The sequence below is a fragment of the Hyperolius riggenbachi genome, chromosome 1, assembly GCF_040937935.1.
Source record: "Hyperolius riggenbachi isolate aHypRig1 chromosome 1, aHypRig1.pri, whole genome shotgun sequence".
Taxonomy (NCBI): Eukaryota; Metazoa; Chordata; class Amphibia; order Anura; family Hyperoliidae; genus Hyperolius; species Hyperolius riggenbachi.
The window spans coordinates 234,033,003-234,048,823 of record NC_090646.1 but is presented as its reverse complement, the minus strand read 5'-3'; the positions used below and the strand labels follow the sequence as shown (position 1 = coordinate 234,048,823).

The 15,821-nt window shown below is 43.9% G+C and overlaps 1 protein-coding gene across 1 annotated transcript in view; it reads right to left on the bottom strand.

The window, feature by feature from the left end:
* TACR3 (tachykinin receptor 3) overlaps positions 1-14,926 on the bottom strand; it is a 231,392-nt gene extending 216,466 nt beyond the window's left edge. The window contains exon 1 of the mRNA XM_068270735.1: positions 14,249-14,926. Coding sequence (XP_068126836.1) covers positions 14,249-14,691 — 443 coding nt within the window. The 5' untranslated portion in view covers positions 14,692-14,926. The remainder of the gene's footprint in view (positions 1-14,248) is intronic.
* Positions 14,927-15,821: the final 895 nt, after the last annotated feature.

The window sequence follows — 15,821 nt, the reverse complement described above, 5'->3', positions numbered from 1 at the left end:
AGAGAAGAGCAGAGCTGTTCAGGGAGGCTGCACTGATCGCTGAATCCAGGCTGGGTAATGTATTCGTGGGGGATCGGGGGGATCAGCAGCAATCGGGGGGATGCCGGCCACCTGTACTAGCTAGCCCAGTGCTAGCTGAAGCTTTTACAAGCGTGCATCAGTTAAAATTATACTAAATTAAGCTGCAAAATGGGCACCTATACAGATGTTCCCGATGATCTATTTAAAAAAAGGTAAAACATTTTTATGGGAAAGGGGGTATAAGCTACTGATTGGGATGAAGTTAGATCCTGGGTTAAAGTTTCTTTTTATGTCTGCAAGGTGGCTCTGACTATACTGATAATTTCATTTTTCTACCAAGAAGTTTCCACTTAGAATTATTTATTTATTTATTGTATTTATAAGGCGCCAACATATTACGCAGCGCTGGACATTAGTTTAGGTTACAGACAATATTTAGGGGTGACATACAGCTTCTCATGAACTGTTAGCTCTCCTGAAATCTCTCTCTCCCTCCAGTAGTTCAAAAACCTCACAAACATTTAAATCCCATTCACATTTGCTTACTCTCTCCCTCCTACTCTTACTTGCAGCTGGTGATATATCACCCAATCCTGGACCACAGCCTGCTGCCAGACAAGCATCCCCTGCTGACCTGCTTCATACACTTCACAGCCCTCTGTCCACAAATAACCTCAACACCCATCCTTGCTCCAACCTTATTTCCATCCATCCTACCCACAAACACATGCTCCTCTTACCCTGCGGTCTCTGGAATGCCAGATCCGTCCACAATAAACTTACAGCAGTCCACGACCTCTTCCTCTCCAAATCCCTCACCATCCTCACACTCACTGAGACATGGCTCACCCCCTCTGACTCTGCCGCAGAGGCTGCCCTCTCCTATGGTGGGCTTCACCTCAGTCACACCCCCAGACCAGACAACAGGACCGGGGGAGGGGTGGGTCTGCTCCTCTCCCCATCCAGCACCTTCCGTGTCCTCACCCCACCTACCTCCCTACAATTCACATCATTCGAGGCCCACACCATCCGCCTCTAACACCCCCTCCCTGCCATTGTGGCGGTCTTATACCGTCCTCCAGGCTCCACCCCACAATTTCTCGATGACCTTGCCTCCTGGCTCCCTCACATCCTCTCCTCTGACCTCCCCACCATCATCCTTGGGGATTTCAATATTCCCATCGATGAAGCCCAGAACTCCGCTGTGACCCGGCTACTCACCATAGCCAACTCACTTGGACTAGCACAACACACCAACACCCCCACTCACACTGCACGTCACACTCTCGACCTTATATTCACTAAATCCACCGCTATTGCAGACCTCGACATCGCACCCTTTCCACCCTCAGACTATCACCTTCTCACCTTCAACCTCCTCACGGAAGGCACCTCCAAACTACCCGCCCGCCCACCTGGTCGATGGCAGCGAGACCTATGCAAGCTCAACCCTAGCGTCCTTGCTGACCCCCTCCATGCCCTCTCCTCCACTCTCCCCACCCTAACCTGTCCTAATCTTGCTGCAGCTCAGTATTGCCAAACTCTCTCATCAGCCCTAGAGAAAGCTGCTCCACCAATATTTCGCCGTAACCGACCCCCTAACCCCCAGCCCTGGCGCACTACCCATACTCACAACCTCCAGAGGGAAACACGCGCCACTGAACGGAAATGGAGGAAATATAGACTTAACCAGGATTTCCTACAGTACAAGACCAACCTGCTGCAGTTCCACACTGCCCTTGCTCATGCGAAGCAGGAATACTTTACCAAGCTCATCGGTGCACAAGCTTCCAACCCCCGCCGTCTCTTTGCCACTTTCAACTCCCTGCTTAAACCCACCCCCCCCCAGCCTCTGTTTCCTCCCTCTCTGCCACAGATTTAGCCACCCACTTCACCAACAAAATTGTCTCTATCCGCCAGGAAATATCCAATCTCAAATCTTCACCTCCCACCCCCTTCCAACCAGCTCCTCCTCCACCCTATCCTCCCCTCACATCCTTCACTCCTACTACCACCGAGGAAGTCATCCACCACAGACTTCCCATACCACTACTTCCCCCCTTGACCCCATCCCTTCTGATTTACTCCAGCCTCACTTCACGGAATTGGCCCCAGTCCTCACTACCCTGTTCAACCTCTCCCTATCCACAGGCACCTTCCCCTCAGACTTCTAGCAGGCCACTGTACTACCCCTGCTCAAGAAACCCTCCCTCGATCCCTCGCTACCCTCCAACTACCGTCCTATCTCCCTCCTCCCCTTTGCCTCAAAACTCCTTGAGCGTCTGGTTCACAAACGCCTGACCCAGTTCCTCAATGCCAACTCACTGCTAGACTCACTGCAATCTGGATTTCGGCCTGCCTACTCAACCGAAACTGCTCTCACCAAAGTGGTCAATGACCTTGCCTTAGCTAAAGCTGAAGGTAAATACTCCATTCTCCTCCTTCTTGACCTTTCAGCAGCTTTTGACACAGTAGATCATCCCCTACTCCTCCAGTCCCTCCAGTCCATGGGCATTCACGATCTTGCCCTGTCCTGGCTTTTATCCTACCTCTCCAACCACTCCTTCATGACCGCCTTCAATGAGTCCTCATCCACCCCCAACCACCTCTCGGTGGGAGTCCCCCAAGGTTCGGTCCTTGGCCCCCTACTGTTCACCCTATACACATCCTCCATTGGCAAGGTTATCTCCTCCATGGGTTTTAACTATCATCTGTATGCAGATGACACTCAGATCTACCTCCACACCCCTGACATATCCACCACTACCATGGACAAGGTCTCCTCCTGTCTATCAGCCATCTCCTCCAGGATGTCCGCTAGGTTCCTAAAACTAAACCTAGACAAAACGGAATTTATGATCTTCCCACCCCGGACATCCATAAACCTCCCAGATGTGCATGTCACTGTTAACCACACAACCATTCACCCTACCTCTCAAGCCCGCTGTCTGGGTGTCACCCTGGACTCCGCACTCTCCTTCACTCCCCACATCCAAAACCTCACAAAGTCCTGCAACTTCCACATTCGTAACATCTGTAAGATTCACCCTTTCCTGACCTCTGCCACCACCAAACTTCTCATCCATGCCCTCATAATTTCCCGCCTTGACTACTGCAATGCCTTTCTGTCTGGTCTCCCTATGATCCGAACAGCCCCACTGCAGTCCATCATGAATGCAGCAGCCAGAACTATCCACTGCTCCCATCGCTCCACCATGGCAGATCCCCTCCTTGAATCCCTCCACTGGCTTCCTATCCAGTCCAGAATCAGATTCAAGATACTGTGTCTGACTTACAAATCTGTCCACAAAACCTGTCCAACCTACATTTCCGATCTTACTCAGAGGTACACACCTAGCCGCTCACTCCGCTCTTCCAATGAACTTCGCCTAACCACCCCCCGCATCACCCAGTCCCATGCATGCCTCCAGGACTTCTCAAGAGCTGCTCCAACACTATGGAACTCCCTACCTCCACCCATTAGGGCAGCCCCCTCCTTCAACATCTTCAAGAAAGCCCTCAAAACTCACCTTTTCACTCTGGCCTACTACCCCTCACAAGTGCTCTAAACCCACAGCTGAACTCTGGTCTCCTACCTCTCGTGTCCCTACCTCTCCCTTTAGATTGTAAGCCTTTGGGCAGGGTCCTCCTTTTGTGTCCAACCTGATCATGCACCTCCATTACTGTGAACCCATGCTATGCATCTGAGTGAACCTAACTTGCCTAATCTCCATGCTCCATCCAGTGACTGACTAAGCATTACCTTGTACTCATACTGTGCTGCATGATCTGATCTTTCTTGTATTCAGGTATTGTCATTTTGCTGTATGTCACCCCTAAATATTGTATGTATCCCTATTTATTGTCCAGCGCCGCGTAATATGTTGGCACTTTATAAATACAATAAATAAATAAATAAATAAGACAATAAAGCAATGCAAGAAAACCAGATCACACAGCACAGTATGAGTACAAGGTAATGCTTATTCAGTCACTGGATGGGAGCATGGAGATTAGGCAAGTTAGGTTCACTTCAGATGCATAGCATGGGTTCACAGTAATGGAGGCGCATGATCAGGTAGGACACAAAAGGAGGAGGACCCTGCCCAAATGCTTACAATATAGAGGGAGAGGTAGGGACACGAAAAGTAGGGGACCAGAGTTCAGCTGTAGGTTTAGAGCAATTGTGAGGGGTGATATGCCAGAGTGAAGCAATTAAAGTCTGACTGATCTGAACTGAACTGACTTGAAGTAAACCAAGCCTCTGATTGGGCAGAGTCACTTGACAATAAAAGCCCTGATCCTTCCTGATTGGCTGCTGGCTCTGTTCATTCAAAGGCTAACTAAGCTTTGTGTAGGGGGAGGCTTCTTAGTATGTAAAAGCTCATTTTCATGTTAACTGAGAGGTTTTCATGATAATGTCAGCAAAGAAAAACTGTCTGTTTTACGTACCTTAAAATTAATAGAGGTGCAGCACTAATCCAAGGCTAGCACTTCTCTCCATTGTCCTGATAAGAGAGGATTGTGTTCACCCTGGCAAACTTGTTCACAAACTATTACCCAGTGGCAAACTTTTCTCACAGAACCCCCTGCATGACTTTTATACTTCCGGTCAGCTGGGTTGGAATAGCCACTAGGGAACTAGTTTTCCCTGGTAACCTTGTGAACCTGCTCTCACGTCAGTATTTTATTCATTCTAGATTCACCTCCACCCATCACCCTTGCTGTCAGATACGAGTTTGTGTGTTTGTCTAACTTAGTTTTAAAAAAAAGAGCTCTGATGCTAAGGGGGGTTTTAATCTACGACTCATATTTTTTTCAGAAAGTACTCAAAAGATAATGCTCTTGAGAATTATAGCATTACCATCACATAACCTCTGATGTTGATAATCCATCAATTTCAGATGTGTTATTGTATCTATTTAATGCATCATTTACTTTAAATGATCGGAATAAACAGCAAATAGCTTAAAGAGAATCTGTATTGTTAAAATCGCACAAAGGTAAACATACCAGTGCGTTAGGGGACATCTCCTATTACCCTCTGTCACAATTTCGCTGCTCCCCGCCGCATTAAAAGTGGTTAAAAACAGTTTTAAAAAGTTTGTTTATAAACAAACAAAATGGCCACCAAAACAGGAAGTAGGTTGATGTACAGTATGTCCACACATAGAAAATACATCCATACACAAGCAGGCTGTATACAGCCTTCCTTTTTAATCTCAAGAGATCATTTGTGTGTTTCTTTTCCCCTGCAGCTATCTTCCACTGAAGTGTCAGACTGTTTCTTCCTGCAGAGTGCAGACAGCTCTGCCTGTATGTAATTCCTCAGTATGTGAAAGCCCAGCCAGCTCAGAGGAGGATTTAATCATCTTGTAAAAGATAATAGAGCAGAGAGAAGCTGCACTAATCTAAATAACACACAGGCAGTGTGCATAGAGGGGCCAGGAGGGGGAGATGCATCACAGAACCACAACACTGAAGAACTTGGCAGCCTTCCAGACACAGGCTGACAAGTCTGGCAAGAGAGAGATAAGTTGATTTATTACAGAGATGGTCATAGTAGAACGTGCTGCAGTAAGCCAGAACACATTAGAATAGCTTTTGGAACTTGTAGGATGGAAAAAAAACGGATGAAATTTTTGTTACGGAGTCTCTTTAAAGGGTATAAAAAGTGGTTTTAACTCTATCTAACATCATAACAATACCTTTAGCGAAGATTCAAAATGGAATTTTAGATTTCCATATATTTCATGCTATTTAACATACAAAGTAGGCATGATTGTTAATTCTGTACATGGATCAGTCAAACATTAAAATCAGTGGCAGAGAAATGAAAAAGCGGAGGGAACCGGCACTGCAAAATAGCTGATGGTTTATTTCTCAGACGTGGATAAAACACATACAAAAAGTACAAAACGTTGCTGGCTGGCACAATGGATGAATTCAAACAAAGGTGGGGTACCTGGTGGCACCACCAGGTACCCCACCTTTGTTTGAATTCATCCATTGTGCCAGCCAGCAACGTTTTGTACTTCTTGTATGTGTTTTATCCACGTCTGAGAAATAAACCATCAGCTATTTTGCAGTGCCGGTTCCCTCCGCTTTTTCATTTCTCTGCCACTCTGCCAAACCTGTGTATACCAGAGCACGCATCTTTAAGCTGACATAGGGGCACCTGTATGACTACCTAAGCACTCTTGCTATCTCCATAGTGCCAACCCGCTTTTCCTCCACCTCCTTTAAACATTAAAATCACCTGCATAGTATTGAGTAGGTCTAACATGCCAGTACTCCCCAACAAACATTTTGAGCTCAGAAAACTGACACCTTTAATCACTTCCGGATTCCAGGTGGTTTGGCTGATCTGTGCTGCGGGGGCTCTTCAGCCCGCAGCACAGATCAGAAATCAGGCAGGGCGATCAGACTTCCCCCCTTTTTTCCCCACTAGGGGGATGTCCTGCTGGGGGGGGTCTGATCGCTGCTGTGCCTAGCGGGGGGGGGGGGCTCCTCAAAGCCCCCCTCCGCAGCGCTAGTCCTCCCTCTGCCTCCTTCCCTCCCTCTCCCGTCCCCTGTGTGCAGCGCAGAACGGAAAGCTGTCCTGCGCCGGGTAGGCTTTAGCCTATCAGATGCCGGCGATCCACGGCCAATCAGAGGCCGGGGATCGCCGATCTACTCTATGGCGCTGCTGCGCAGCAGCGCCGTATATATGTAAACACCGGGGAAGATCTTCCCCGCGTGTTTACATTTACCCTGCGAGCCGCGATCGGCGGCTCGCAGGGTTTCACGGAGACACCCTCCGTGAACTGACACGGCCGCTCATACGAGCGGCCGTTTCCATGCAATCCACTTCAGGATTCAGGGGCGTAGTTAAGCGTACGCAGAATCCTGAAGTGGTTAAAAGATACCCGAGGTGACATGTGACATGATGAGATAGACATGGGTATGTACAGTGCCTAGCACACAAGTAACTATGCTGTGTTCGTTTTTTTCTTTCTCTGCCTGAAAGAATTAAATATCAGGTATGTAAGTGGCTGACTCAGTCCTGACTCAGACAGGAAGTGACTACAATATGACCCTCACTGATAAGAAATTCCAACTATAAAACACTTTCTTAGCAGAAAATGGTTTTTGAGAGTCTGAAAGAGATTAAAAGTGTCAATAGTTCATAGATTTTAGCACTGGCATACTTCAATGGACAATTTGTTCAATGTCATTGAACAAAAAACAATAAAACAATTCAAACTTAAAAAGTAAATTTAACTATAAAATAAAACTGTGGAATAACTTAAAAAGTCATTTTTAGGAGAAGGAAGATAGATACAATTGTTTATTTCTTTTGTTTGTTTTTGCCTCGGGTGTCCTTTAAAAAAATCCCTGCCAAACTCCAGTCGAGCATACCACAAAGAATTCATAAACTAAAAAAAATGTAGTTTTCTAATTCAAACCACACTGGTCCTTTCTATATTTCATTGATTTGGCTTCAGAATGAAGTTTAGAGTAAATTAAACTATTTGTTTTTAGCAAAAACCAACAAAAATCCATATCCTTTACTTAGATCTGTGCATTAGTCCAAAAGAGAGAGACAAATGAAGAGGAAAAAAGAGACAGAAAGATTTGGTTTCCAAAGAGGGGCTGTCTCTCCAGAAAAAAGACGGTTGGGAGATACAAGGTCCACAAAAACTGCACTGGCCCATGGAGGCATGGACCCTACAAGACATGTGAAGTTGAACACCAGGACATTAACAGGAAAACCTTTAAGTAGTTTGGGTGCAAAGTGGAGCCTCCATGGATCAGAATTGTTTATCCAACACATCCACCTGATGTTTAATTGGACTGAGTTCTGAATTTGGAGGTTGCAAAACACACAATTTGCTCACTCACAGCTAAAGCACTTTCCTAACTTGATCTGGTCAGCAGGTGCCTGCTGAGCAGGTAAAGGTAGGAAAGTGCTTTAGCTGGGAGTGAGCAAATTGTATGTTCTGCAGTTAGCATTCAGTTCAGAGGCAGTGGGGGTGAATTCCCACGTGGTGAGAGGTCCAGGGCCCACCCGCACTTCCCTTTGGGTACCGCATGGTGGTTTGGGGGCCCCAGCCAGTGAGAGAAACTGAGGCCCCCGGCTGTCGTGTGAACCAGTGTTTGTGATTTTGAATTTGGAGGTTACAAAAAAGTGATTAGATTACAAAATCTCTAATTGGCACCAACTCACTATAGAAAGCATACCATGTTTTTCTTCATAGCAGGTTATTGGTTGTGATGAAATACAAAGGAAGCTGTATGGCACCTACAGGCCAATGCTTTGGGCAATTACCCTATTATGAGCCACCCAGCTCATCCTACATTTATTCATCAGATCAGCAATCTTCCATTGCTCCAAGGTCCTGCTCTGATGCTTATGCGACCATTGAGAGCACTTAGTGGACAGGGGTCAGCATGGGAGCTCTGACCAGACTACAGCTTTGCAGCCCCATACAGAGCAAGCTGCAATGCACTATGTGTTCTGGCACTTCTTGCTAATGGACAGCATTACGTTTTTCTGAAGTTCATGCTAAAATTGATTTTTTTTTGTGTGTGTCATCAAACTATACAGGCTAGACCTTGTTCCCCAAGTGCATCAGTGAGTCATAGACACCTGTGACCTTATCGCTGTTTCAACAATGGCCTCTCCTTTGACAACATTTGATATGTACTGCATGTACTAACCACTGCATATTTTGGAGATGTTGTAACTAAGTCATCTCGGTATCAGAAAGTGCTCTTATTACATTTGCTCAGATCCTTATGCTTGCACATTTTCCCTGCTTCCAAAAACCTCACCTTATTCACTTATAGACTAGAGCAGTTTTTAGCCGTGCCCCTATTTAATAAGCAATAACTTTATCACAACTTATGACACCTTAGTAACATACACATAATGTTTTTTTCCGGACAAATCAGAGCTATTTTTCCCCAATAATTATCTTATATCCTATGCATTTTAAAAAGAAAACAAAAAAAGAATCGAATTATTTAATATAAAATTAAAAAGTGCTACTGGGGATAGTATACACTAATTAAATTTGGGTATTCATCCCATTTATTATAAAACTTACATTTTGTTGTTTCTACAATGTATGGTGGTGACATTCAATTGTGTAATAAAGGTATATTTTTCTGCATGATGTACATTTTTCTAATAGTACTGTACTACAATGATAATAAAATATGTCTAAAGGTGAACAAGGGGAATAAAAGGTTTAAAGGATACCCGAACTGAAATGTGACATAATGAGATAGACATGTGTATGTACAGTGCCTAGCACACAAATAACTATGCGGTGTTCCTTTTTTCTTTCTCTGCCTGAAAGAGTTAAATATCAGGTATGTAAGTGGCTGACTCAGTCCTGACTCAGACAGAAAGTGCCTACACTGTTACCCTCACTGATAAGAAATTCCAACTATAAATCAATTTCCTGGCAGAAAATGGCTTCTGAGAGCAAGAAAGAGGTAAAAAACAGGAATTTCTTATCAGAGAAGGTCACACTGTAGTCACTTCCTGTCTGAGCCAGGACTGAGTCAGCCACTTACATACCTGATATTTACCTTTTTCAGGCAGAGAAAGAAAAAAGGAACACAGCATAGTTATTTGTGTGCTAGGCACTGTACATACACATGTCTATCTCATTATGTCACATTTCAGTTCGGGTATCCTTTAAGGAAAGCGTAATTAGTTGTTTTATATGCAGGTGGAAAGGGGGGCATTTTTTGTTATAGTGTGTCCTGGTGATTTGGTGGCTCTCCATCCTATTTATATATTTCCCTAGGAAACAAGTGATCTCCTTCCCCTTTATTTAGTCTTCCTGTGTAGTCTAGTTGTCCCTCCTCCATTCCACAAGGTAGTCCCTGATAGTCCAGTGCCCCCCCTTCCACTTTAAGGCATTCTATGGCAGTCTAGCAGCTCCCTCTTTACCTCAGCTCTCTCTGGTAGTTTAGATGACCCCCCCCCCCCCAAACCACAATAGCTTTTACTGGTAGTCTAGTGGTCTTCCCTTTAAGGGATTCTTTGTTAGTCTAATAGTACCACCCCCTTCATTTTAACAATAACAATGACAAAACATTTTAAGGATTCCTTGATAGTCGATTGGTACCACATTCCCCTTCAAGAACTCCCTGGTAGTTTAGTGGTAACCCCTTAGCTCTGGTAGTCTTGTGGTATCCCCCATATGCCTGGTAGTCTGGTGGTCATTCTCCAACCCATGTTTGCAGAGTTACCTTGTGCCAACGTGTACGAGGTCCTAGCTTGATGACATCAAGGACACACCGACACAAGAGACTTGAGTTAGTATGAGTGGGGGGAAAATGCCGATTGCCTTGCAATGCAGGACGAGGAGAGGTGACACATAGTTACCATCTACACTAACAGCTGCTGCTGAAATCTGCACTGTGCTCATCAGTGTTGCAGACTAATATTCATGTCCTTATGCTACAACTGGTGGAAGAGAGGACATAAGTACAATTAATGATACAATCTTTATTGCACAATCTTACCTCTTCTGTATAAATTTGGTAAGATTGTATCTAGACTGTATCATTGATTAGCACCTTCATAAAACCCAGGTGCCACTATAATAAGATAATGAGTGGTATTCATTTCAACTGGCAGAGGTTTTAATGTTATTTATACCTGATTGATGTATAGTTTACATAAAATTGCATGAACAACTTAAAGGGGCACTATGGCAAAAAAAAAAAAATGTAAAATGCATGTAAACACATAAAAATAAGAAGTACATTTTTCCAGAGTAAAATGAGCCATAAATTAATTTTCTACTATGTTGCTGTCACTTACAGTAGGTAGTAGAAATATGACAGAAGCAACAGGTTTTGGACCAGTCCATCTCTTCATAGGGGATTCTCAGCATGACTTTTATTCTTTATAAAGATATTCCCTAAAAAGAATTAAAAAAATGATGCTGGCCAGCTTTCCTGCTTTCTACACAGTTTTTTTGGCAGTTGGACAAAGCAACTGCCATTCACTAAGTGCTTTTAAAAAATAAATAGATCCCAGAGAATCACACCACTAATGGCCCATACTCACGGGCTACAATTGTCGCCGCAACACGCGGCGCGCGCGTGTTGCGGCGACAGGTCGCCCGTGAGTATGCACGGGCGCGCACCTGAACTGTCGCACGTCGCTGATGTTGCCAGGCGATTGAAAGTTTCAATCGCCTGGCGACAGTCGCCACCGCAACTCCGCCGCAACTGTCGCTAGTCCGCGTAAGTACGCGGACTAGCGACAGCAACCTCCATTGAGGTATACGGAGCTTCCGGCGGGGGGAGGAGGAACGTCGGCGACAGCTTCCGTCGCACCGCTGGTCTCTCTTCCGCGTGTGTACGCGGAGGGACCTGGCGAGGAGCTGTCGCCCACACGCTCACGTGTGCTGGCGACAGGCCACTTTTGCAGCCCGTGAGTATGGGCCATTAGAGATAGACTAATCTAAAACCTGTTGCTTTTGTCAGATTTCTACTACATACTGTAAGTGAAAGCAACATAGGAGAAAAGTAATTTATAGCTCATTTTAATGTGGAAAAAACATACTTCTTATTTGAATATGTTTGCACATATTTTACATTTACAATTTTTCGCCATAGTGCCCCTTTAAGATAACATTTTTCTTCATGATGCTACAGATGTAGGGACTTCTAATCACTGCAGCTTAAAAATAAAATTAAATGCTGATTTACCATTCTAAAATACTGTACATCCATAAGATCAAAAGTAATCCCACTGTATAGTATACAGGATAATATGCAATTGCTAAAAATAGGCAGTGAAAGCCCACAGTAGTCAAGTCACTAGCATTGTCCAGGGGTTGGGACAAGTGAATTACCAGGAGAGATTTTATTGGTATACCAACAAGTTTTATTATCTGTATATTTACTTCAATTTGATCAAACATAAAATTAACAGCATTATGTAATAATTATAAATCTAAAATCTATTACTTTAGTCAAAATGTAAACTAAAGTATTCAAACGGAGAAAAAACACTAAGGCAAGTTGTGAGTTAAACCAAGAGATTCACAAGTTTATCACACATTTTGCTTTCTCTAGTAATATTACAGCTTTCAAAAGAAACCAATGCAAATATCTTATTGTTGTACAAAAAAAAAGTCAACTTTTTTTCTTTTCCTATTGCCTTAAAGAAGAATTCTGTATTCCCAGAAAATAAAGAATGGGGACTAAGCATACTCTACTGATACCTTTGTGTGCAGTGAGCTCAAGCCTATTTGTGTATGCTGTTAGGTTTGCGTGCACAATGTCACTACTATAGGCAGTTGCTGAGGTGTCTTGGCAGGCATGCCACAGGGATGCTGATTCTGAGGTGGGTGATAGTAGGTTAGTATTTGTTAGGATTAAGCACCAAGATTAAGAGGATCAGTGTTAAAAGGATATGCTAAATTGAAGTTAGCATTACTTGTAAGGGATAAAGGGTCATGATTAGGTGTGAGAAAGAGCTTAACATGGGAGGATGGCAGTAAAGATTAGGGCTAGGTATAATAAAGGGGTTAACATTTTGGCAAGGTTAGGGTTAGGTCTCAGAAAAGGGGTTATCAACTTATAATTTGGGGTAAAGGGTCATTAAGGGGATTTATGGATAGGTCAAAAGTTAGGAATAACTATCAGGAATGGCATTTAGGAGATCAGATAAGGTCAGCAATCCACTACAGGGGAGCTGCAAAAAAGCACCAATGAAACCCCAGGTGGCAACCCCAAAATACCACAGCAGGTACCTGAACTCACCACACTGTATCCATATGTGCTGACTTTTCAATGATTAGTTTCACTCCAAATTTACAAAGATTTTATCTTGATATCACTATTGTAGCCCCAGTCTACTAGCTGGAAGGCTAACTGCAGAGGTAGAAGCTGCCTCCTGTGCCAAGTACCTACAAGATACATTACATTACTACACTTCCCTTGAGCCATAATGGTGAATTGAAGATCTTATTCTAATACCCCTCTGACAGTGATGGATCTCAATGGTTGGTGTCAGATGTTAGCTCTCCTGGACATTGTGTGAAAATGGAAGGAGTAAATTCATAGTAAATTACTGCGTGCATGAAAAAAGGGCGCAGTGAAAAAAGTGCCCGAGTTGATAACCAAATGGCGCCGGTAATTAACGATAAACATGGTTGTCAAGCTTTGTTAGGTGGTGCCTAAAACTAACCACTCCCCTGGTGGCGCCTAACCCTAACCACTCCCATGGTGGTGCTTAACCCTAACCACCCCCGGTGGTGCCTAACCACTACCCTGGTAGTGCCTAACCCTAACCACCCCCCTGGTGTTGCCTAAAACTAACCACCGCCCGGGGGGGTGCCTAACCCTAACCACTCCCCCTAGTGGTGCCTAACCTTAACCACTCCCTCTGCAGAAACACCCTTTTACACATAGTAATGATAATATCTTTGATAACATACAGTTTGTAAATATAAACTAAATAATATGACAAAAACTATAACATTGCAAGCTTCTAAAAAGATAACATACTTCAAAAACTATAATGTTCTAATGTTGTTAATGATATTTATAACGGCGCCCTTTTTTCGCCGTATTAACGATAATTGCAGTAAAGTCTGTGGTGGCGCCCTTTTCGTCCACCCTCAGCCGGCGCCCTTTTTTCCTGTCCCCAAATTACTTGCATACTCTGGCCAAAACAGAAATTTCTGCTACATTTTCAGGAACTCCTCCAAGAAAGAACCAGTGATAACAAGCACAAAAACGTAGAACAATATCATCATTAAACTTTACACGTAAATGAGTAGATATTCATATTAACCAATGTCACAGAGAGGAACTGTACAATTTTAAGCAGATGCCCAGCTGCATTTTTTTACTTTTGTACACACACACATATATATATATATATATATATATATATATATATATATATATATATATATATATATATATATATATATATATATATATATATATATAGCATTGCAGCATAGCATACATTACCCAATCTATAATATGTGATGACCAGTGTATTTGTAGCATCTGGCTGCAGTGCAGAGTAGTTAAAACTGGAATTAAGAAAAAGATCTGCTGGGACTGGGACTTTTAGTACCACTATAATACATGAGTCATTTCTGGAATGAAATATTACTGAGTTTCACATCAAATTACAGCCTGACAAGTTGTGTTCATATAGTTCAGTTCAGCTCTTGCTCATGAAACTCACCTGTCCACAGCTATAGCAGACATGGAATAGATGCTGGCAAAGATGGCAGTAATAGGAAAGAAGTTATGGAATCTACAGTAAGCCTCCCCAAAGTACCATTCATTGTGCAGGGCATAGATGAAATTCACCAGGGTATTGAATGCTGCCATTGAAGCATCCGAGAACGCCAAGCTGACCAGAAAGTAATTGGTGACTGTCCTCATTCTTTTGTGAGCCAGTATGATCCACATTACTATGATGTTGCCAAACACAGCCACAGCCACCATAGATCCATAAGCCAGAGACCAAAGTGATATGCGCCAGGGAGGCTGCACAAACCTGTGAGTCACTGGGGCACTGATATTAGTCTGAGTGATGTTCTTTGGCCATAGCAGTCCTTCCCCAAGAGGAGCAAAAATGCCCACCCCTTCTTCACCTGTCACATTTGTTGGACTGGATGTCATCTCTGTCTCCTCTGAAGCTATTATATGCAGCCAAACAGCTTGTGTGCTGAGCACAACTCCACAAGTTTTAGTGCAGGAATGCAAAATGCATGCAGCAGACTAGAGCATCGGTATCTGAACTCAGCTAGGAGACATGGTTGTTTCTATGTCAAGTTGAATTGTCCTCTTCACACAGCGCGAGAGCTTAGCAAAAGACAAAATATAGAAGGAGCGATAAACTTCAGGCTAAGTTCCTTCCTCCCAGCTGTGAGCAAATCGAGGCAGCAGAGACAGCTGGTGTGAGTCTTTTATAGAACGAGTTCCTCCAATGTCTAGGAAAATGTCTGTGACATCACGGCAGGGAGGGGGGATCAGAGAGAGAACCCATGAGTGTTGCTCTACGCTCCCCCGGCACATAAACAGGTAGGCTCCTCAATACGCGCAGTGACACAGAGAAACATCCTCCATGACAACCGCAATTTGCTATCACTTCTGCTTCTGAAGTGTCACATCGCCTGCAGGGTGCTGTGTGATTCTTTCTCCTAACTTGCCTCGTTCATTGATTCAGAGTCTGAGCTACACAAAAAGCGATGCGATGTCCATGGTGCTGAATTTCTCATTCACGAGACTGAGAGGGTACAGCTTATTAATACAATTCTATTCTTATGTTAACGCACAGCGGAAGTGAGTGGACTGTGGTGACATATTTATTTCCTTTTAGACAATGCACATTGTTGTCCTATAGACAGGGCCGGATTTCTGGCAAGGCCACATAGGCCATGGCCTAGGGCACCAGAAATTTAGGGGCGGCTCAGTGAGGGGCAGTAAAGCTGTTTTATGTAGCCATCTCTATCTACAAAGACAGCTTTTCCTTTGAACTCTCTGCCCTGTACTTGTGCCATCCCTGCAAGACCTGTAAGCTCTATCCTGCAGGTACATATCAGTCTAACTCTCATGGTGACACAATGGGTCCATCATTAATGAGATGGCAAACATAACATAAAAGTTCTTAAGGAAAACATAACTAATAATCTATACACGTATTACTAAAATATTTATTGTCTGTGACACCAATGATGGAAAGTAAGGAGAATTCTCATTGGGGCACACAGAGATAGCAACCATAAAGACGGTATAGTTGGCCTTGGGCG